The sequence below is a fragment of the Podarcis liolepis genome (assembly GCF_965112155.1).
Source record: "Podarcis liolepis genome assembly, chromosome: 10".
NCBI lineage: Eukaryota > Metazoa > Chordata > Lepidosauria > Squamata > Lacertidae > Podarcis > Podarcis liolepis.
Genome location: NC_139562.1, coordinates 69,062,849 through 69,087,013, shown reverse-complemented (window position 1 = coordinate 69,087,013; position 24,165 = coordinate 69,062,849). Strand labels below are relative to the sequence as shown.

The window sequence follows — 24,165 nt, the reverse complement described above, 5'->3', positions numbered from 1 at the left end:
AGAAGTGTTCAGGCCTGTGCTAGAACAATTTCACAGTGACAACACAATGCAAAGTGTACAGAGATTCTGGCCAGCAGCAACATAAATAGGCATTTTTTTTTGTAGTTAGAACTCTTTGAAAAGGCACATTTTATAATTTCAAAACTTGGCTCTTACATTTGCAATCGAAAATGTACAAGCATTCAGTAAAGTCAGTGTTTTGTTCAAAATGTGCTTTTAGCAACTAGTTGTGTTGGAAGACACCATCAAAAATCCTCTTAATTTCCAACAGCTACGAAGGCACAGGGCACATTCTCTAAGTGATCATTCTGCTCAAGGGAGATAATGGGCTGGGACTATTCACACTAATGCTGCAGTACTCAAAACATTTTCCATGTGGCTACTGTATTGGTTGTAAAACTCAAAACCACTTCCATCAGGGTAGTTTCAGGATCTTTAAGTAGATCAGCACAACCCAACATTTTACACCAAGTGGGCTGCAAGAGTCCTTTGAGACGGAACCCGCAGGCCACACGCTACCTTATTGCACAGGCCTAAATTTGGTCCCCATCACACCCTCTCATTGCTGCCTTTCTACAGCCAATAAGAAAGGCGCAAGGCTTTGGGAAGGAGGCATGAGGGCCTGACAGGGTCCTAGAACTCCCACCTTCTTCCCAAAGCCGGGAAAGTGCTAACTATGCTTTGGGAAGGAGGAGGGAGGATTCTGGGACCCAGTCGGAGCCCTCGTGCCTCCTTCCCAAACTCCCTAGAACTCCCACCTTCCTCCCAAAGCCGGGAAAGTGCTAACTATGCTTTGGGAAGGAGGAGGGAGGATTCTGGGACCCAGTCGGAGCCCTCGTGCCTCCTTCCCAAAGCCCAGTGCCTCACTTACCTGGCTTTGGGAAGGCAGCACAAGGGCTGCAGGGGGGGGGGCATCAAATGTCGCTAAAAAGGCCTCGGACACATGCAGCCCTCAGGATGCATGCTGGACTCCCCTGAACTAGATCATTTCAGATTTTAGCCTAATCCCCCCAAAAAAACAACCCAAGCCCTTTCTGATGTTAAACAATAGTAGCTAAGGCTGTGCTCCTAATCCCACTTATGAGGAAGGAAGTCCCATTGAATTAAATAGGACTTGATTCTGAGTAGACAGGAAGGAAGGAAGGACAGGAAGGAAGTCCCATTGAATTAAATAGGACTTGATTCTGAGTAGATTCTGCTTTAAAATATGCAATCTGAAACATGCATACTGGTTCTATCACTGCAGGCTTGGCATCTGAGTAAGGATGCTAAAGATTAGAAAGTGTGTCTGTTTCACAGGATGGTGGGATGTATGCAAATGAAGGTTTTGATCCTAATCACCTGCCAAAAATTAATGGTATTTCAGCAAGACCTTCCAGGTATATGAATGCACACATACCATCATTTTCAGGAAAACCTATCTGCAGTTTTCTAATTCCACCCAATGCCTGTTGATCAGATCATTGGTGGAAATGATGGAGTGCCTTAACTATGCTCTTCCCACCACACTCCAAGGCAGGAAGGGGTCCCACAAGCACATCAATGCATATGGTAAACTAGTGTGCATATGAGCCCCTGGCCTGAAGGCCATTGCCAATGGGAGATTTTACTATAACAGATTGCAGTCAAATGCATGCAGAAACCAATTTCTATACATAAACACTTTATCTAACAGAAGGTTACACTCTCTGTGCTCCAAATCTTCATGTGTATGTAGGCCTTGTTTTTCAGTGTAATCCCCCACTTTGTAAACCAGAAATCCGATTTTTAAAAAGGGAAGGTTAAAGCACTTAGCAGTTCAGTGAGGGAGGGAGGGTTGCTATGTCAAGAAAGCCTTGAGTTCACAGGTCCTCTTGGGTCTTATGGATTGTGGCCTAGTTAATCTCTAGCAGGTGACCTGCACTGGTTTTAAAGAGGTGAAATGACTTCACAGGCAATGCAATTAACTCCTTATGTACATGGCATGTGCAGCTAAGTTAATGCTATCAAGTGCTATTTCATTCATTTATTAAAAACTTGCAATTTTATAAGGCTGGTATGCAAACTCCTGAAATCTTAAAAATCCTGTTCAAAATTTTACAAAAAGGTATCAACCTTAATTGCTTCCCCCACCCCCAGATACAATTAACAAGAAATCGATTCCCCCCCCCCCATTTTTATTCAAATCCATCCTCGTTAATATTTAAGTCTCGTGATTCACCATGCTTTAAGACAAAGAAATCTTCAGTTTTCAGTCCGTATCTGTCTAGAGCTTCCATCAGTTTAGCAGGAGGATCCAAGTAATACTGTGGAGAAAACAAGCAGTCAGGACTGGATAAGCCTGTTGTGAAAAACCTTCATAAGTATTATTCTTAGTTATCTAATAAGTATCAACTGCAGATTGAGAACTGTGGTCATGGTAAATTCAAGAATAGCTTAAACACCAGTTTGAAAGAACATACTTTAGTCTTGCAAATTTAAGGGGAATTCTGGCTCCACTGAAATCCAATAAGACTTTTCCTTTTCCTGCTGAAGTGCTTGTTAAGCTCTGAATGGGGTTACCCCCTTAAAGCATACCTTGTATTTGTGGCAACAAGTGTTACTGAACTGATCCTGCTATTTCAGGATGAATCAAGTGCTCTGTGCAGCTGTGGTAACTTGTCCAGACAGAGCACTCTGGGACTGCACACTGCTTACAGAAGCTATGTTTTCCATGATTAAACTTCTTAGATATTACAACTGTTCATGAGAGCACATGTTTGCACACATCAGAACCAATTTGTAACCTCGGTTCTTGCCAGTGAATGACCACATGCAATGGATTGTGAGCACAATCTTTCCAGTTAAGTTGATGGGAAAGTATGAAGTGCTCAACAAAGGCAGATATTCTGAAAAAATATTAGAAAACCATAGGGCCACAGCTCAGTGATGAGTTAGGAGTATGCTTCTGCATACCAGTTACTGAGAAACATGAAAAGAAGGGCATTACAGAGCTCGTGCCCTGCTTGTGAGCCTGCCCACAGGCATATAAGGGTCTTTAGTCTTGTCCAGCCAGGGCTCTCATTATTAGGATGAATATGCTCCGCATCAGGTCCACTTTCAGTCTCCAGTTAAAGGACTGAAGGCAGGACAGGGAAACGCCTTAGAGAGAAACAGCCTAACTCAACACAATATGTTATTAGTTTTCCACATTTGGAAAGTATTATTCTTAGTTATCTAATGAGTAGCAACCGCAGATTGAGAACTGTAGTCATGGTAAATTCAAGAATAGCTCAAACGCCAGTTTGAAAGAACATACAGTGGTACCTTGGGTTAAGAACTTAAATCGTTCTGGAGGTCCGTTCTTAACCTGAGGTACCACTTTAGCTAATGGGGCCTCCCGCTGCCGCTGCACTGCCACCGTGCGATTTCTGTTCTCATCCTGAAGCAAAGTTCTTAACCTGAGGTACTATTTCTGGGTTAGCAGAGTCTGTAACCTGAAGCGTCTGTAACCCGAGGTACCACTATATCAAAATACGTTTACTTGCTGCAAACTTGTACAGTGGTGCCCCGCAAGACGAATGCCTCGCAAGATGAAAAACTCGCTAGACGAAAGGGTTTTGCGGTTTTTGAGCTGCTTCGCAAGACGAATTTCCCTATGGGCTTGCTTCGCAAGACGAAAACGTCTTGCATTTTTTGCAAGTTTGTTTCCTTTTTCTTAACACCCTTAATACAGTTGCAACTTGACTTCGAGGAGCAACTCATAGAACACGGTGTGGTAGCCGTTTTTGAGGTTTTTGGCGATTTTTGAAGCTTTTCCAAAACATTTCCGACACCGTGCTTCGCAAGACGAAAAATTTGCTAGACGAAAAAACTCGCGGAACGAATTAATTTTGTCTTGCGAGGCACCACTGTAAATGAAAAGAACTGTGTCAGAGAGGATTAAACAATGCCTACATTCTAGAAAACCCTTGGGCTGCTACAACTGACTTATCAAAGTCCAGTGGCCTAATCATAAATTGTATGACAGAGATGCCTCTCCACCTTTTGACAGTAAATGTTTAAATAGTGTCCTTACCGGCCTTCCTTTTAATTTTTTAACATATAAATTTTCCAGCAGAACTAGTTAACATTCTGAATCTCTGTAATTAGCAGTGCATGAAATGTGGGGGATCTGTGGGGTTCAGAATCCTTCTCAAGCACCTACCAGAAAGTTCAGGGATTTCATAAACATTAATGATTTCTGATTCTAATTCCAGTTTTAAGAATCAACTATGGTCTCATATGCTCAGCCCCTTCATCTGCAGAACATCATCCTGTGTTGTTGGCCAGTAAATAATAATAATAATAATAATAATAATAATAATAATAATAATAATAATAATTTTATCATTTATACCCCACACATCTAGCTGGGTTTCTCTGGGTGACTGGGGGCTAGTTTCTTCATTACGCTAGAATGTCAAAGAACGTTGGGGTACTAGCACATATGTATGCTGATATAATATGCTATGCATACTGATAAGATATGATTTTGTTACACATAAAGACAGAGCAACTAAGCTGTACACAATCTCTTAAAGCACCCTTGTCGTTGTTTCTTTAGTAGTTTGCTTCAGAGTATCTGTAAGACATTCAGACTTACTACTAAGCAAAATTTAAGTCAAACTAAAAACTGAGGGGGGAAACCTAGCTTTGACAATACACAATTAGTTGTATAGAGAATTGACTGTCTTCAGAACTAAAATTGACAGCCTATAAAATAATACTAAAATCAGAGGCCATTTTCTTTGACGCATTTGAAACACCTTGAAAACTGCTATGGTCCATAAGAAAAAATTATAACACTACATGACTTCTTTTTTATATATAGTTAAATTAGTTGGAGCTCCTATACCAAAAATCCATTCAAACTAAATCTCCATTCAAAATTGCACACCTGCAGAGGAAACAGCCCAATATTCTCTCCTTGCCTCCTTCCAATTAGTCTCCACGGACGGCAGGTAATTCTGCTGCCTCTTTGCATCAGATGTAATTAGATCACTTAATCACACCTGATACAGAGATGCAGTAGAATTATCTTTCCTCAGAGGATGCTGCCTACTGCAGTTCTTCTTGAGATAATGTTCCTTCCAATCAGGGGACACAGCTCCAGGGCTTGCACAAAAACACAGAGGATGTGCAGTTCTCCCATACACTAAAACTCTGGCATGTAAGTGAATGATACTTTCTGTTTTAAGTCAGAAGAAAGGATATTTCTGCTATCAGGTTGGAACAGGCAGTTCTAGATGCTACTATTTTGAATGGACATCCGCAGCTGCACAAATGGTTAGTTCACACCTACCTCATTTGCTAAAGCAAAGGTTCCCCAGTGAATTCCAACAGACTTCTTTGCTTGTACATCAATATGAATCCTTACTGCTTCTTCGGGGTCCACATGCTGGTATTTCATAAACCACCTACCAAAGAGGGGAAGAGCATTTTTCCTTGCCTGTTACACAGACATGCACTGGCCAAGTTAAGGTTCCTTTACTGCCCTCCTCAATCTGTTGCATAGCTTTTCCTCTTACTGGCCCAATTTGTTCCCTTCTCCCATATTGCTAAAAGGGATTGCTCATTTATCTGTTAAGCTGCATCTCAATCATTCTAATTTCCCATCTTCCACAAGGCATCTCAACCACATTTAGTTTTCCTGTAATGCAAAACTGGCAGCCAATCTTCACCTACCTCTTGCCCATTAAGATCTAGCCTTTCCTCCTGCCTGTCTTTAAGACTGTGAGCTTTCATTGGCCCCGTTCAGATGACATAGGTAAAGGGACCCCTGACCATTAGGTCCAAATCTATATATCTAGCTGGAGCTTCTTAGAATGGCTAAGCCCATGTTAAAACACCAGAAGAATACGTAAGAAACAGAGAAACAGTACGAGCCAAGTTAGAGCTGGTGGTTAAATTTATCATTTAAAAAGCCAAAGCGAATAAAAATTTCTTCCCAGGCACCAGGCAAACTTCAGTGAGTGCCACGACTGTAAACACTTTTTCCTGGGCCCCAACCACAGGTCATCCTACACTTTCAGACGAAAGATGTCCAAGGTCTTAATCAATTTCATGGGGACTAAGTGTAACTCACAAAGCTTAGATCCAATCTGGTATGTTTTTGTGGATGAAGGTAAAGGTAAAGGGACCCCTGACCATTAGGTCCAGTTGTGACCGACTCTGGGGTTGCGGTGCTCATCTCGCTTTATTGGCCAAGGGAGCCGGCGTACAGCTTCCGGGTCATGTGGCCAGCATAACTAAGCCACTTCTGGCGAACCAGAGCAGCGCATGGAAACGCCGTTTACCCTCCCGCCAGAGCGGTACCTTTTTATCTACTTGCACTTTGATGTGCTTTCGAACTGCTAGGTTCGCAGGAGCAGGGACTGAGCAACGGGAGCTCACCCCGTCGCGGGGATTCGAACCGCCGACCTTCTGATCAGCAAGTCCTAGGCTCTGTGGTTTAACCCACAGCACCACCTGTGTCCCTCAGATGACATAGTATGCCATAAACCATGGCTTAACATAAATCCGCAGCATGTATCACTCCCACTGCCCTTCTTCCTTCATGCAAGTAACAAACCAAGAACCTTGGTTCTCTGTGATGTCCAAAACAGTGCTCATGGTTTGTTTCTCTCCAAATACATAAACCATAATCTGAAGTCAACTGTTCTTGGCTTCACAGTTGCGGTTGAGGAAGGAAGGAAGGAAGGAAGGAAGGAAGGAAGGAAGGAAGGAAGCCAGCTGTCATGATAAGCCAAGATCTGTGGTTTGTTGTTACTGCTCACACTAGAGGAGGAATGAAGCAGGAGTGATTTGGCATGGTAGGCCAATGTGGCTATGACATTGCCTGTGTTTTGCACATCTTACACATTGTTGGTGCTGTATATAAACAGTATCTTGGGTCACAGGCTCCAGTTTATTGGCTTACGTACCTTGGTTCATATGCTCCAATGGGAATAGCTGCAAGATCGAAAGGTCCAAATCGCTTCCCTATCTCCTCAAATGCAACACAATAGCCAGTATCTCCAGCAAAAAAGAACCTATTCCAGGGCCCCAAGACAGACCAGCTTCCCCAGAGAACTTTGTTGTCATCTGTTGCAGTCCTCTTGGACCAGTGTTGGGCAGGAGTAAAAACAAACGTAACTGCGTCATGACCAGGAACACAGTTTTCTCCCCACCAGTCCAGCTCAATTACATTCTCACAGCCACATTTCTGCATCCAGTCTAAAAGACCCAGGGGCACAAACCATCTCAGGTCACTGCCAAAGCGACTATTTAAATTTATTACGGAGTGGTAGTCCAAGTGGTCGTAATGAGTGTGGCTGATCATCACTGCATCTATTTTGGGGAGTTGATCTACAGTACACGGAGGTCCTCTAAAACGCTTAGGTCCCCCAAATTGCACCGGAGAGGCCCGCTGGCTGAAGATGGGGTCAGTAAGAAGTGTAAGTTCATCCATTTCCACCATTACAGAAGCATGTCCAAGCCATGTTACTCGCATACCAGCTCCGGTTTTTCCAGCTAGTTCGGGGTTTTGAACAAAGTAAGGTTTCAGTACTGGAAGCTCTCTGTCAAGTTCCTAGCAAAAGAAAACAAGGACACAAAATTAGAAAGCATACCCAGCTTACAAGCAGCAAGTATTTCGTCCATCTTGGACCCTTGAGGCAGAAAGTCTTGTTAACTCTACACCAGGCACCACCAACCTTCGGCCCTCCAGATGTTTTGGACTACAATTCCCATCTTCCCTGACCACTGGTCCCGTTAGCTAGGGATCATGGGAGTTGTAGGCTAAAACATCTGGAGGGCCGCGGGTTGGGGATGCCTGGTCTACACCAACAAGGTGTGATATTAAAGTCTGTGGTATAAATACACTTGAACATCATTTAGTGTAGACCAATGCTGCTCATGGACTTGAGCATCAAATATTTCCTCAATGCAACTAAGCCGTCAGTTGTCTACCAGGCCCTTAGTGACTTCAAAGCAACTGGGCCAATGGCAGCCAGAAAGGAAGTGACACATAGGCTCTGCATCACGAGTCACAGGAGGCTTTGTAAATGTAAACAGCACAGCAGAGGGAAGGGTGCCAGCCAGCCTCCTCCCTGCTTTGCTAGGTTTCTATTTGCAAGACTTCCAGCCTACGAGAAACGTGCACAATGACAAGAATCATTTGCATCTGACACATCCAGCCAGTTCAGATTAGCATGATGCAGATCTGCACCAGTTGTACATAAGGAACCCTGTTTATGTGCATGAATCACCCTTGGTATTTCAAGGTAACGAGTTTCGCTTGCAGCTTGGGTTAAGGGAAGTATTATAGGGGGGTGAAGGTCCAACTCTGCTTGCAGATAACACTGACAGATAACATTGAGAAAAGAGATGACCAGCAACTAACAGTAAACATGAAAATCATTTCCCAAACACAAAGGGCATTCCAAATTGTTATTGTTGTTGTATACTGCCCTTCATCTAAGGATCACAGGGTGGCTTACAATATAAATACACAAAAATATTTATTATAGGGCCCTGCCCTGCTTCTCTCCACCTGGCTTGGGGCAGGGCCTAACAGGCTCCACGGAGGAGTGCAGCTGCTGCTGCTGGGCAGAAAGGACTCCATTTTTAAAAAATTGCTTTTATTTTTTATGTATGTCATTTTAAATTGTGATTTATATTAACGCTGTATTTTTAGTCTTAGATTTTATGATTTATATGGAAATTGTTTTCCATTTGGTTGTGTACTTTTTGATGCGTTTTATTTATTGTTTATGACGTTTGTGATGTTGGTAATTACCGTATTTTTCGCTCTATAACACGCACCCGACCATAACACGCACGTAGTTTTTAGAGGAGGAAAATCCGTAGGCATGCCACCCGTAGGCATTCCCTCCATAACACGCACAGACATTTCCCCTTACTTTCTAGGAGGAAAAAAGTGAGTGTTATGGTGCAAAAAATACGGTATGTAAATCTTGTCATGTTGTAGGCCGCCTTGAGAATTGTTTTAACTATGGAAAGGCGGCATACAAATAAAATGATGATGATGATGATGATGAAACAAGACTGCCCCGCCTCCCAGTTTAAAAGGGCATAGATTGTTTCATTAGCCAAATGCCTGGGAGAGGAGGAATGTTTTTTGCCTGGTGCCTAAAGATATGTAATGAAGGTGCCAGGCAAGCCTCCCTGGGGAGAGCATTCCGCAAGTGAGGAGTCACCACAGAAAAGGCCCGTTCTTGTGTTGCTTATCCTCCAGACCTCTCACAGAGGAGACACACAAAGAAGGGCCTCTGATGATGATCACAGGATCTGGGTTGGTTCTTATGGGGAGAGGTGGTCCTTGAGGTATTGAGCCGTTTAAGACTTTATAGATCTGCAGCAAAGGAGAGCTCCCTCTCCCGACTTCTCAAACTCCTCTTACCATGAAAAAGTTTCTCAAATTCAACCAAAGTATTTCCTTCTGTAATTTAAACCTATTAGATCTAGCCCTGCTCTCTGCAGTAGCAGAGAACAACATTTCACCATTATTTTCTAATTTGATGCTGGTCTCCAAAGGTTAGCCAAGAACAGGGACATCTGCTAAGGACTTTAGACGTGAATTTGGGCGAATATACAGCAGGAGACACTGTCATATTGCACAGCCTTGCTATCTGAATCTGACAGAGAAGGCCTAATTAAAAACATGTTCTCAGTAGATCTCAGGTATCATAATGGAACACATGGGAATAGGTCTCAAAGGGACCCAGTGCCTGAACTGTTTAGGGCTTTAGAGGATACACAAGGGATGCATGTACACACTGCTACAAAAATTGAAAATTATTCTTCCATCTGTAATGTTCTGAATTATTCGTTCTAGTTTTGCTGGAATGAAGGGGCAAGTAACTACTCCAGGAATTCAAATCCCACTCCTAACTACGTGTTCATCCACCTTAGCAAACGTCTGTTATTGCAAAGCTATGCTTGCTTATGTGTAATGCTTCTGTAATGATATAAACCAAGAAAAGTGCTGTGTTAAAAAAAGACGACTGAAACTCTCAGAATAATGAATTTTACAGCAAATGCCGCATCCTGTGCTTTTTCAGCGCTGCCACAAAATTACTGCATATGCACCGCCAGCATAAAATTGAAGCTGCAACTCAACTCTGCCTTCTTATACAAAGGCTAGGAATTCATTTTCAGTACCAGAACTCTACTTCCAGTCTTGTCACTCAAAAATCAAACCCAGTTCTAGGGTAATGTAGGAGAAAAGCCTTTTAGTTGCTATTGTTAAACAACTGAGTCAGAATCCTTGCTGATCTACTGCAAATCCCTCAGAGATCTACTAGTAGACAGGCAATCCATGTACAAGGCTGCCTTCAACTCTTGGCTGCCACAGAATTTGTTTTATCTGGGCTCTATGGTGCAATGTTGATGAGCTCTTAAGTTACGCTTTGATTAGGTGACGTGACAAAGGCAGTGTTATCCCACACTTTCCAGTAATTTTTCTGTTATGAAAAGTCTGCTTTTGGGGGGAAGTGGGCTTTTTGTGCAAGACATCCCAGTCAACTATAATTGCACAACCTAAATTTACCAGTATGTGATTGAATCCTACCTGAAAATAGCAACAGTCTGGAAGCACAGATAGTTTATTTATCTATTTACCACATTATCTATTTACTTGCCCCCCAGCTGCCCAGCCCACCAGGGGGATGCAACATTTGCCACGCCACGGGCAGCAGCAACCCACGCAACACCACTGCACGTAATATATACTTCAAAAATCTTTGACTTACTGGTAAACAAGTAATTTACATGAAGTGGTATTGAGGGTGCTTCAAACATATCTAGATGAATAGAACTATAGAATGTTTACCTGCTTTGAAGATGGGACCTTGCTGTTGTCCTTTTCCGTAAGAGCCCATTTCATAATATTTGGGAAAGAGGGAGGTTTCCATGTTGGCCAGGGGTTGATAAACCTCCCATCTTTACCTCTCTTTGATTTTGTTACATCTTCCTCCAACCTATAATCCAGTCTGAAGCTTTTTCTGGATGTTCTGGAAGAATCGCTGCCCCGGGAACCTTGACTAGAATTTTGCCGTTTCCGTACTGCTTCTTTAGGATTCTGATCGCAAGGAGACAAAGGCTGCTCTTCGTCCATATCTTTTGGTGAAGAACTAAAAAGAAATATATAAAAGTTTATCTTTTTTTAGCTGAAATATTTTTAATGCCCAAAACAATGTCCCCAGAATAATCCTGTCAGCTCCTCTTTCATTTTTCTGTACAAAGAATGCACAAAGAACTTGTTTTAGCAAGCAGGTGTGGCAAGATTTTTGCGATTCAGGCAGAATCTTGCTCTTTGATATGCACAGCACCAGACTCTCGAGTTCCTACATGTTAGGAGGGGATGGTCTGTCCTTCTTCCAGAAACTGATTCTAACACTCCTGAAGCTCACAATCTGTGCAGTTAGATTTAGCAAGTTCATTCCTAAGACACATCAACCAAACAGGCAATAACTTTGCATCCAACAGCACTTTGCATTTTCATCTGCACTGACAACTCCTGACCTCACCTGGAGTACTGTGTCCAGTTCTGGGCACCACAGTTCAAGAAGGACACTGACAAACTGGAACATGTCCAGAGGAGGGCAACCAAAATGGTCAAAGGCCTGGAAACGATGCCTTATGAGGAACGGCTAAGGGAGCTGGGCATGTTTAGCCTGGAGAAGAGGAGGTTAAGGGGTGATATGATAGCCATGTTCAAATATATAAAAGGATGTCACATAGAGGAGGGAGAAAGGTTGTTTTCTGCTGCTCCAGGGAAGCGGACACGGAGCAATGGATCCAAACTACAAGAAAGAAGATTCCACCTAAACATTAGGAAGAACTTCCTGACAGTAAGAGCTGTTTGACAGTGGAATTTGCTGCCAAGGAGTGTGGTGGAGTCTCCTTCTTTGGAGGTCTTTAAGCAGAGGCTTGACAACCATATGTCAGGAGTGCTCTGATGGTGTTTCCTGCTTGCCAGGGGGTTGGACTCGATGGCCCTTGTGGTCTCTTCCAACTCTATGATTCTATGACAAGCAGGGATCCTTGACCAGGGCTAGGATGGTGGGGAGGAGAAAACCACAGGTGAGAGCACAGGAAGAGAGATTAACCAGAAGCAGGATGTCCTAAATCAGCTTCCCCGTGGATGTGGTACGTTAAACTGATGGGTACTTTCCATCACACTTTAGGGAGAGGATGCAAGGAATGATAAACAGCAATGATATCTGGAAACAACAAGGTTATTCCTACCAAGATGAATCATTTTTCCCTTGACAGTGAGTAATAGTTATAGTTTGCAAAGGACCTCAAACCTACCACACAGGGGCACTACATTTGCACCTACTATTTCGGACTTTAGATTTCAAAATCCAGACTTAAAATACTTTGAACACTGGGGATTGTAAGTAAGTGCTTTCCAGCTGCACTCTGAACTTCTGTCAGAAATGCTTGATTAAAATGAACTCTTTGGTCCCCTATTAAGATCACAGCAAACAGTGGATTGGTTGCTAATCCGGCTACTTACAACTGAAAGGGCAGGTGAGGTCCCAAGAGCTCTGTATAGTTGAAACAATGATCAGACGTCAAGAGACAGGTGTATATTAAGCTCTGAAGTGTACATTAGAACAGAGGTATCAAACTCTCTTTTTTAAGTCATAAGAACTGGGGACTGAAGACCCTTTGCGTTGTAGGTTGGTTAAGGGGAGAAATAGAGATAACAAAGACTTCAAAACTAGCGGGGGAAAGTGGGATGGGTAAATAAAAGAAAACAGTGAACTGAGATGCATGGATTTTGGAAAACAGCGTCAGGATGGCACAGAACTGAGTAAACGCAGAAGAAGAAATTGAGAACACCTCATGCAGTATCCAGGTGAGAGATGCAATGTGCTGTGAAAGGAGGAGCAGGAGAAAACAAAGGTTGGGGAATCGAGAGTAGTGAAATATCTGGGTTTCAACCAAATTAATCAGCTACATTATACTTTCAAGGTTCCTATTACAGTTCCAGGGTTGCTACAAATATCCCTGTCCAGAATAATTCTTACATATAAACTAGCTTTCATCCTGTTCTAGAGATTGAGAACAGGCCTTCCATGAAGAGATAAATCAAACTTTAACTGTACCTTTCCAGTACTAGGGCAGCTTGAACACAAATCACGTCCAGCGTAATTTGCAGTCTAGTCTACTGACACAGATTCAGTTTTTTTTATATCAAAGAATGTGCATCCTTTGATGTCAGTAAGGTAAGGCATGTATTCTTAGACTGCAATCCTATACAGTGTTACCTCGGGTTAAGTACTTAATTCGTTCTGGAGGTCCGTTCTTAACCTGAAACTGTTCTTAACCTGAAGCACCACTTTAGCTAATGAGGCCTCCCGCTGCCGCTGCACCGCCGGAGCACGATTTCTGTTCTCATCCTGAAGCAAAGTTCTTAACCCAAGGTAATATTTCTGGGTTAGCGGAGTCTAACATGAAGCGTATGTCACCTGAAGCGTATGTAACCCGAGGTACCACTGTACCCAGTTCGGAAGCCCCACTCAACTCAGTGAGATATGTTTAGCACTGCACTGCTGATTTAAGAAATTTGGTTCCACCACTGAGCACCATCTAAACTAGAGTTCAGTTAACAGCTATGATTCCTCTCATACAGTACAGTACTTACCAGCTTGGGTGAATAACTGGATTTGTCATAATTCACGATCATTTTGCTATTAACCTTAAGACTGTGTTGGTGCAAAATTTAAGCAGAAATAAAAGAAGTGAAGAATCAATGTTAAGAAGTAATACACTTTAGTATTTTGAGCCTTCCCTCACCACCTGCTCAAGATTTCCTGCTGCTGTAGGGGCAGCCTTTTGCTGGGAAGTGAAATTGTGATGTCATGGGGAGGTGACAGCTCAGGTGAGGAGAGGGCTACAGCCACGTGGCTCCATATGTAGTTATTCTGCAGCTTTGCTGAGACTTGTAAGGCATTAGTCGGTATTCTGCTCAAAAGAAACATATTTTCCTTAACATTTAATAGTACATCAGCACATCTGAAATGTAGACCATTCTTTCAAGTTTTTCTTGTAGCTATAAAGGTCTCTTCCAGCTTATATATTCCCTTTGGCTCTTAACATGTATTTCTTTAAACAACCCATGGCATGAAATCATTACACTACAATTCATTCCGGTTTTTTGGGATGCCGAGACAAGGCATGTCATGGCCTCAGACACAGATGCCTGCCTCAGGGCTCCATAGTTGTTATTTTGCAAGTGCATAGTTTTAAAACAGGTTTTAATACTCCATGAAAATGGGACGGCTTGGCCATGCGCATACGGGAGCATGTGTGAGAGAAGGTGGGGCTTAGCAGTGTACACCCCATCTTTTCATCCAGTAGGACCAGTTTTATACTTTTGCCTAGTGCTCCATATAAACTAGGCCTGCCACTGCAGCAGTCTGAATTCATGGATAAAAGATTGCTCTGATGAGTCCTCTGAAGGATGAAGGGAATGGAAGATATAATTTAAAGAGTTCCATCTGCTACCGGTATATAACTTCTACGTAGGGAAATAGACAAGAAAAAGGAATATACCACCATTTACGAAAGACAGAGGCTTTTCTATTTTGCTACCTGCTGAACAGCAGCACGAAAAGATGCAAAAGCCAAAGGGCTATGCTAAGTGAGGAGTATGGCAATTTATGAATGCCAGTGTAAAGGTCAGCAGCCCAAGGTCTACACATCCCAAAGTTTTTTCTGTTCTGTAAATACAATGGTACTTGATCTCCCTACATGCACACCAAGACCCTGACAAGTAGACCGTTTATTCTCTCAACATGAGATTGCCCCCCACCCTGAGGTGGCAAACTGACACTAACTATATTTTCAGTCTCCTCCAGAGGCAGCAATATATTTTGCATCTCTTATGAAAAGCAAGTATTGCAACCTGATACCTGAGAAAAAGCAACCACCCTGCTTCCTGTTACACCCTAGGTGTGTGTGGTCTAAGGGTGCGTGTTGGCTAATGGTAAATATGACTGATAACCCACATAGTATGTGTGTGAAAGGAATGCAGGTACCTTTGGACTGTGAAGAACTTAACACAGTACAGCTTTCTTTTCACTGAGACTCAGTGAACAGAGGTATAATATCAGCTACCATAAATGTATAAATATATGTAGTTACAGATAGGTAGCCGTGTTGGTCTGCCATAGTCAAAATAAAAAAATTCCTTCCAGTAGCACCTTAAAGACCAACTAAGTTGTTCTTGGTATGAGCTTTCGTGTGCATGCACACTTCTTCAGATACACTGAAACAGAAGTTGCCAGATCCTTCTATATAGTGAGAAGGTGGGGAGGGGTATTACTCAGAAGGGTGGTGGGAATGGGTGATTGGCAGATAGCTGAGATATCTGAGGATCTGGCAACTTCTGTTTCAGTGTATCTGAAGAAGTGTGCATGCACACGAAAGCTCATGCCAAGAACAACTTAGTTGGTCTTTAAGGTGCTACTGGAAGGAATTTTTTTATTTTGTATAAATATATGACACACGAAGCTGAAAAAGAGATCTTCCTATAGGCCTTCAATTAAAATAATAAATATCGTAATCACTTTCATTTGAGAGTCAATGCAACATTTCCAAATATTCTCCCTCCTCCTGTTTCTAATGCTTTCATTTTGGAGAATAGCCCCCTTTCAAAATGAGATTGAAAGCAAAAGTTTATGCAACTCAGAGACAGATTAACAGTAGTGTTAAACTTCGAATTGTACAATGCCTAAACGGCAACCATGCACTCAGTTCTGCACACTGAAATCCCACTAAAATGCCAGCAGCTGCAGGACCATAGTCTTCGAGTTGTTCCAGATGTTTCTTTTAGGAATATTTTCATTTTTCAATTAATACCTGAAGGGGGAACAGCAGGTCACAGCAGCAACTTGCAATTTAAAAAGCAGGATTCTGCCATTTTTATAATCACAGAAACTGCCCTGCAATTTCTTTGATGCCCTTCCAGAAGCTTCGTAGGGCATGAAGCACAGTGGGAACATGCCACAGTTGGAGAAGGTCAAGTTTATATTCTGAATTGTTACTCTCAGTGCTTCCCCAATGGGCCAAAATGGAAAAAGCTCTGCCAGCAAGCGTGACTGAAAAACCAGCACTCAGCAGCTTCTCTTCTTTTTTAATACACAAAACAAGTCACCTTGAGACCCCGGCTAGCAAGAGAATCCTCAGAAGCAAAAGACGGCATTGCTTGCTTTTGTTTCAAACTAATGTGAGAGGTCTAAAATAGACTCTGTGAAGGAAATGTCTTCAGCAACTTTAACCACTTAGGCTCTGACAGGCATAATGCATTTTCTTCCCCATCCTCTTCATTTTGTTGCTTTTTAGTGATGAGATTGCTTTAGGCATCAAGTGGAAAATACGTTGCAATTATGGATGATGCTTTTAAAAAAACAATACTGTGAAGCTCAACAGAAGGTTCAAGGCATTTGGAATGAAACACGGCCTGAGAAGAACATATGTTTAAAGAAGATTGGGAAACGTTTATCAAATATATGGGAAATAATTGTGTACAGCTGAAAACTCTGTCAGCATTAAGATAAAATCAGCAGTGTAAATAAGTTTTGATGGATGCAATAATGGAATACTGAAATATGCAGTGATTTATGAAATGTAAAATGAACCATGGAAAGAGAAGGGAAGTCACCGATATCTTAAGGATGTAAAATGAGTATTTTAAATGGTAAAACAAATTTAATAAAAAGATAGATAGACAGACAGACAGACAGATATAGAAACACGGCCTGAGAATCTACTGCAGGCATAGGCAAACTCGGCCCTCCAGATGTTTTGGGACTACAGCTCCCATCATCCCCGACCACTGGTCCTGTTAGCCAGGGGTGATGGGAGTTGTAGTCCCAAAACATCTGGAGGGCCGAGTTTGCCTATGCCTGATCTACTGTAGAATCACATAGGTCAAGGAACCTTTTAATAGAGGGGTCAGCAAACTTTTTCAGCAGGGGGCCAGTCCACTGTCCCTCAAACCCATTGTTGTGCCATTTTGCATGGGACCTGTCAAGTCCATCTCTCATGAACATACACACTGGGGGGAGATCCTAGCCATGGATGGATGAAATTCAGAGTTCAGCTTACACAGGCAAGCGAGCAAGAATCCCTGCCTACAATCCACAGGGCAGCACCGGGAGGGACGGGCAGTTTGCATTACCACTGATCAGGGTCACTGATCACTGAACCAGAAAGTGGCACTGCCTTTACCTCTCCAGGGGGAAAAGCATAATGAAGCTCTACACCAGGAGTGGGGGCAGCGGTGGAGTGTCAAATCAACCTTACCCAATGGTTGTAGTGGGAATCAAAGGCCATGGGGGGTCGGGCACTCTGAATCACACTGGGCAGTAGAGAGCCCAGGCAACCCTAGAGTAGAGCTTTCCAAACTCTGTGTTGCGACACATTGGTGTGTCGTCTGTAGTGTGCAAGTGTGTGCTTCTCCTGGGGCTGGAAGGGGGTTAGTTCCACCTCCAGTTTGCTAGTAACCTGAATTACTGTGTCGCGAAATGATGTGTGTCCCTGTGGATCCTGCTACTTGAGGTTTGTCTCCTCCCCATGTCTCATGGGTGGGCCGGCCCTGCCATTGCTCATCTATTTTGGGGCAAACTGTCACGGTGCTCTATCATCTTTAAAGCATGTGCAGTGAGAAGGTTTTATACAGTCAACGGCAGGTATGAAAGATGGAGAGGGGCGGGGAGGGGGAGATGTCAAAATAGAAGCAGGGCACAGAGTGTACATGTACGATATGACAGGCTTGAAATAAGCAAAGGCAGAGAATGCTAGGAGGGAAATTCAACAACAGAAGCTGAGGCTTTGATTGCCCGGCCAAGGTAATACTGTACTGAAACTCATTTACAGGAGCATCATGCTCTCTGTAGAAACTCATGCACCCACAATCGAAAGAAACATCAATCCCAAGAGGACAGAAGGAACTCCAAAGGCTAACAAGTTCAATCATGAATAGTGATGGAAGATCTTCCACATCCAAACAGCCATTCCCAATGGATTGGTGCAACCAATAACAAAACACAGCCTGTGATCATCTAGATTGTTGTTCTTCGCATGTAGGAGGAAACATGGCTAAGCGTGCCAAGTGAGCTCATAGGGCAAATTTCCTTTAGAAACAAAATGCAGCAACTAAAGTAAACAGAATGGAGAACACCCTGCAAAGTGGGGTCTAAATGCAAAGCCATACCCATTGAGTCAATCACCCATCTTCTACTACCCTTCTGAGAAAAACCCCACCCCACCCTCCCACTATATATAAGGGTCTTGTGACTTCTGTTTCAGTGTATCTGAAGAAGTGTGCATGCACACGAAAGCTTATACCAAGAACAAACTTAGTTGGTCTCTAAGGTGCTACTGGACAATTTTTTAATTTTTTTATATATTCCTTTGTATTTATTTGCCCAGCATACAAAGAACAGAAACAAATCAGACTCACATTAAACAACATACTACTTTTTTACACCAGTGTTTACTGATACTATTTAAGAGCGATTGCTAGCAAGCTGTCCAGCATATGCAACCCAAGACACATTAAATAATAGGGCCAGTTGCCAGACATTGAAACATATTTCTGCAGAACACAGTTCATTTTTAAATACTCCAGATTATTTTAGGCTGATCCCTACTGAAGATCTGCACCTACAACAAATATCAATCCACAGGATATTGTTTTTATGTGCAAACGTTAAATAAGAAATCAGTGCTGCAAGGCATACAAATTTGGAAGAGAGGGATTATATAACATGCTTTTTGAAGACTGCTGCAGCACATTTCCATGTCAATGAGGGAGAAGGCTAGGAGTATAGCAACTGAATTGATCTGCCTGGCTTTCATTCATCAGTCCAGTCTGATTCACCAGCTAAAAATGAGACAGATCTTCCCAGGGGAAGACGGGGCTGGACACAATGTATGCTAATATCTCAATTGGGCATAATCTATTTTCTTTGTAGCCCTTACAAGAATCCCTCAAAGTGGTTGCCCATTCATAGAAATCTGCAAAATGAACAAGTGAATTGTAAAATATTACAAGCCCTGACGTGGCCCTTAAAGAGGCCCAAGACATGATGAGGCACACAGCTCAAATTAGGTAAGCCCCAGATGGCAAAGAGAGAGACTTTAGCAACTGTCTTCAGTACACCGTCTTCCAATTCTAAAAAACACTAACGATTTGCAGTCACCTGATTTTCACAGATTGCAGCAGTAATCTCTTAATTCATCCCTGGTAAATGCAAATAACAGAGATCCATAAATGCTGAATTAAAGGGAGACAAAGGTTTAACTATTTTGCTATTTCTAAAACACAAAGATTGCTATACCTGCTTGTAAAGCAAAGGTGTCATCTGCAAACCGCCTTCCAATGTGATAGCAAGTTACATGATGATTTGCCATGTACCTCAACTGCATTCTATTTAAACTGACAGTGTGGGAGGCCCTCACTCAGGCAACGTGTTAGTCATTTGATTGCACAGTATGTCCAAAGAACTTCAGCAAGGGCTTGATACTACAACAGATGGCTGGGAAGTGACAAGACACACGTAAATCATGGGCATCAGCAGCAGCCCCACCCACAACCCAGTAAAGACAAGAATATCAATTTAGCCCATTTGCACAAGTGGTGCATAATTCAGTTTTTGCACATCTACCGTTTGCAATTCTCATAAAAAGTAGCTCTGAGTTTTTGAGACTATCGTTTAAATGGAAAACCTGCGGGCACTTCCACACAACATATCTTTCATTTGAAAGAAAGAATGAGCATACATTTCATTTCTCTCTCCAGTCTAGCTAGCCCGCATGAACATCCAGATGTTGCACAAATGCACAAGCTGCTTAAATGCCCTTTTTCAGTTGTGGGAAAAGAGCCCCAATGCATGGGAAGCTTAATTTAAAATCATCTCACTTCCAGGTTCTATTCCACATGATCCACATTCACAAGTGACATATTTCGTAAAGGATGCTGGATCAGGGACTCCAACGGGACTCCAGCAAATTGCACCCGCGGCCAGACCCACCTGATCGACAAGCTTCCCCAGAAGGAAGTCCCACAGAAGGCAACAACTCCTGCACAGCCCTATATGCGTCTACTCGGAAGCAGGGGGCACAGGGTTTGCCCTTAGGTATTGCAGCCTGAGACCACGATGCCCGTTCGGGGGGCTCCAAAATCGCGGCGCGAAATCGCCTTCGCAAAACCCCGAGTTATTCTAGCAGCCGGCGGAGCTGCATGCCCACTGCGGGAGAAGGAGGGGCGCCGCCGCCGGGGGGGCGGCTGCTTCTCGCATGCGAAAGGAAAGGAAAGAAATACGTTTCATGTGGCTTTTCGGCGCAAGCGAAGCGGGCTGCGGATCCCACCCCCCCCAGCCTTAGAAATGTGAATAAATCCACCCGGGAAGCGGCGCGTCCTGCTGCGGCTCCTCCTCACCTCCCCTGAGGCGTTTCTTCCTCCTCGTCGTCCATGGCGGGGCTGCTGCTGCTGCTGCCGCCGCGCTTTCTGCCCGGTTCCTGCTGCTGCTGCTGGCCCCAAAGGCCGCGAGGCTGCCGGCGCTCCTTGGCCGCTGCCCGCCGCCCGCTGCCGGGCGCCGAGGGGGAAAAGAGCGCGAGGCCGGAGCTCCACAGCGCCCTGCGCCTCACCATGGGACGCCCAGCAGCAGTAGCAGCGCCTTCCCCGGGCCCGGCTTCCCGGCCCACCCGAGCTCGCGACCGCCCTCTCCCTCGCCGGAGAGGAACAGCTCCCGCCTCAGCTTTCCCTCCTCCAGCTCCAGTCCGCAAACTGGTCCACGCTTGGTTGTGAAGGCCTTCCCCGCAGGACTGGGGCACGAAGGGGGCGCGGGGTGCAGTGGCGTAGCGTGGGTTGTCAGCACCCGGGGCAAGGCAAGTAATTTGCGCCCCCTAACCCGTGGATTTGCGCCCCCTAACCCGTGGATTTGTGCCCCCTAACCCGTGGATTTGCGCCCCCTAACCCATGGATTTGTGCCCCCTAATCCGTGGATTTGTGCCCCCTAACCCGTGGATTTGTGCCCCCTAACCCGTGGATTTGCACCCCTAACCCGTGGATTTGATCCCCTAACCCGTGGATTTGATCCCCTAACCCGTGGATTTGCGCCCCCTAACCCGTGGATTTGCACCCCTAACCCGTGGATTTGCACCCCTAACCCGTGGATTTGCACCCCCTAACCCCCAGATGTTGCGCCCGGTGCGGCCGGCCCCCCCTGCACCCCCCACGCTACGCCACTGCGGGGTGGCACCCGGGGCAGAGGAAGGACCTGCCACGTGGAAGTGCCCGGCCATATTCACTCAGGTGCCACTTGCTCTGCACATCTGCTATAGGTCTACTTGCGGGAAATTTGAGTGTGGTGGACACCGCACCTCTGCTGGGGGACGCATCATGCTTAGAGATGGGAAGGCCTGGAAAAAAACACAGAAAATATTCCCCCACAACTTTTCTGGTTTTCCCCCAGGTCTTCCCATCTCTAAATGCTCCTCCTGGAGCAGTTTGTCCACCTTCGGTCTTGTATGCTAATCAGGCACAAGTGACAAATTCCCTTTATCTGCTGTTTCTTGTTTTAGCACCCTGGGGACCAGAAGTCCCACCCATTTATGGTAGCGCATAAAATTCTTAATCTCAGGGTTGTGGATTTGTGCCCCATGTTGGGCAAATGATTCCTTCATTGCAGAGGGTTGGAGTAGATGACCCTTGTGGCCCCTTCCAACTCTACAAGTCTATGATTCCCAGTTGTGAGCCCTGTAAAACAGCACTGGTTCCCACTGTCACTGGGATCTCAGCGTCCCTCTTTATTATAAAATGTGTCTGTCCTGCTGCTGGTTAGATACCATATTGTATTGGCTTGTTCTACCTGTCCATAGAAAATAACAGCAGAAAGCACTAAATGACAGTGTGATGTAATTATTCACACAGGGATCTATCCATCTCTCACACTGCAAATCCTTGAGTTTCCAATATAATCTTTCTCTCCATCTGGGGTCCAGAAGCTCACTTTTCAGAATGTTTTAACACCATTTCTTTGTTCCAGAAAATCTCACAAGATCTGAATTCCACGTATTGATATAGGGCAATACATTTGTATACGTACCCTCAAGCATGATCTACAATTTAAACGCTTTTTTAATCATGGCAATAAGCTCCCATAAACAATCAAGGCCAAGAAAAATGTATGTGTATATCCTGTTCTCCTCTGTCCCACCAGCATACTTGGGCCCCAATGACTTCAGGCAAAATGTGTGGACTAGCTTGATAGATGCAAGCATAGTTTTCAAATCCAAGTGGTGCAATGCTTTTATCTCTGTTGTTTCATCTATGAAATCTCATTTACTCATGCAAGGCATCATATGATATTAGTTATTAAGTGAGTAACTTTTATGTGTAAAAGTCCATGACCACTGAAAGAACTTTGTCCCTGCTAAAAGATAGGGGGGGAATTTTTGCCCCCCCTTTTTTGCCTATTATGAAAGTACTAATGGCACATGATTCCTGCCAAAATGATAGTTCATAAACTTTGGGTGCTTCTAGGCTGTTGCTGTTTTCAGGTATGGCTCAATCAACTACCATCAAATTCAGGTTGTGTATTTAAAGTTGATTGGGAGGTCATATTCCCTCAAAAGACCAGACTTTTTGTAATAAGGAAAGTGACAGGAAAATGCAGGGGATAACACTTGTTTTGATGCAACATTATCTAGCTTCACTGCAGAGAAATTGGAGTGAATGCTCATTAAATAATCAACATCATTAATCTCACTGAAAACAAATCAGGATAAAAATAAACAGGTTTTCTGGAAGTAACCTCAAAGTCTACACCCATTTTTACTCAATGCTGTGGCTATAGGCAAAGCCAGCCTTGCCTGTATTGGTTCATACTGGCCCATGAAGATCTCATTATGTGGTACATGGTGACTTTAAGTTTTGGGGACCCTGCAGCAAAAGTCACTTTTAAAATATTTGTGATTGTGTGTCAAAACAACCTGAAACTGGACTGTATCTTGAAGTGGTGTCAATTATGCACAACTATATTGCCATCTGCTGAAACAGTGTGCAATCTGCATGGTAAGACCTATCTATCTATCTATCTATCTATCTATCTATCTATCTATCTATCTATCTAATATTGCTTACTTGAAATAAAAGTTCTTAAGTAGTTCCCAAGGTAAAAAGGTAAAGGACCCCTGGATGGTCAAGTCCAGTCAAAGGCGAATATGGGGTGCAGCGCTCATCTCGCTTTCAGGCCAAGGGAGCCAGCATTTGTCCACAGACAGCTTTCCAGGTCATGTGGCCAGCATGACTAAACCACTTCTGTCACAACAGAACACTGTGATGGAAGCCAGAGCGCACAGAAATGCTGTTTACCTTCCTGCCGCAGCAATACCTATTTATCTACTTGCACTGGTGTGCTTTCAAACTGCTAGGTTGGCAGAAGCTGGGACAGAGCAATGGGAGCTCTGTGGATTCAATGTGGATTCAAACCGCCAACCTTCCGATCGGCAAGCCCAAGAGGCTAAGTGGAACCACCCCTGAGTTTACAAGTAACTATATGGCACAATATAATCATATATCACAGATTATTCACTCCTTATTTCTTGAACCACCTGACACATAAAACATTCCTTATTCCAGACATCATAAAATATAAACTTCAGCACACTGAAATCCTTCAAATCTAAAATAGCCATTTGAGAGTTCTAGTTTCAGCTTCAACGTTCTACTCTAGGTTTCTGCAACTGCTTAACTGCAAGGGAGTATGTGGCACTCATTAACTGCATGAATTAAACATAATCAACATGTTCAGTACACAGTGCCAGCTGTCTAGAGTTTGGGGGTGACATGGTAGAACTGCAATTAAATCTCTGCTATTGATGAATATATAAACTTTAACATTTGAAGACTAGAAACACAGTAATCAGTAAAATTATCACCATGTTGATATGCAGATTTTACAAATTCCCAAGGGTGTTTTTATTCTTTTTAACTGAAACATTTAGAGGGATTTACATTTGGGGGGAAACAAGACAGAGTGCATCAATAGATATAACAAAGAATAAGGAGGAGATAAACGGTTGAGATCCAAATATATCTATGTAGATGGTTAAAATAATGACGCTTTTTAAATTATG

General features: G+C 43.5%; 2 protein-coding genes and 1 long non-coding RNA gene across 5 annotated transcripts in view; 1 reads left to right on the top strand and 2 right to left on the bottom strand.

Annotated features, from left to right (window-relative positions):
- The window catches only part of LOC310688052 (uncharacterized protein), a 37,203-nt gene extending 23,549 nt beyond the window's left edge, over positions 1 to 13,654 (bottom strand). Inside the window, exon 1 of the mRNA XM_083464127.1 lies at positions 13,389 to 13,654. The gene's annotated coding sequence lies outside the window, so the exon portion shown is untranslated. The remainder of the gene's footprint in view (positions 1 to 13,388) is intronic.
- On the bottom strand, positions 1,721 to 20,711 carry NAPEPLD (N-acyl phosphatidylethanolamine phospholipase D). Of its 3 annotated transcripts, none has more exons than XM_083464084.1 (5): positions 20,465 to 20,711; positions 10,835 to 11,135; positions 6,924 to 7,570; positions 5,303 to 5,417; positions 1,721 to 2,285 (listed from the first exon to the last, which is right to left on the bottom strand). In XM_083464084.1, the coding sequence occupies exons 1-5, from the start codon at positions 20,674 to 20,676 to the stop codon at positions 2,157 to 2,159; spliced, it is 1,404 nt and encodes a 467-aa protein (XP_083320210.1). In that variant the 5' UTR covers positions 20,677 to 20,711; the 3' UTR covers positions 1,721 to 2,156. The 3 variants fall into 3 exon arrangements, with proteins under 3 accessions (XP_083320210.1, XP_083320212.1, XP_083320211.1); XM_083464086.1 differs by lacking the exon at positions 20,465 to 20,711 and adding an exon at positions 19,365 to 19,496; XM_083464085.1 differs by lacking the exon at positions 20,465 to 20,711 and adding an exon at positions 13,661 to 13,814.
- LOC310688054 lies at positions 7,580 to 10,004 on the top strand. The gene is made up of 2 exons (XR_014516747.1): positions 7,580 to 8,264; positions 9,839 to 10,004. It is a non-coding gene; the product is annotated as an uncharacterized lncRNA (long non-coding RNA).
- Positions 20,712 to 24,165: the final 3,454 nt, after the last annotated feature.

What these genes read in the sequence shown, in the direction of transcription:
- NAPEPLD (XM_083464084.1), bottom strand. Translation starts at nt 20,676, where the DNA reads ATGGTGAGGCGCAGGGCGCTGTGGAGCTCCGGCCTCGCGCTCTTTTCC. An exon ending in ATTGGAGCATATGAACCAAG is followed by an intron (nt 5,418 to 6,923) that starts GTACGTAAGCCA and finishes CCTCTTTGGTAG; the next exon opens with GTGGTTTATGAAATACCAGC. An exon ending in CCTTTGCTTTAGCAAATGAG is followed by an intron (nt 2,286 to 5,302) that starts GTAGGTGTGAAC and finishes TTTTCTCCACAG; the next exon opens with TATTACTTGGATCCTCCTGC.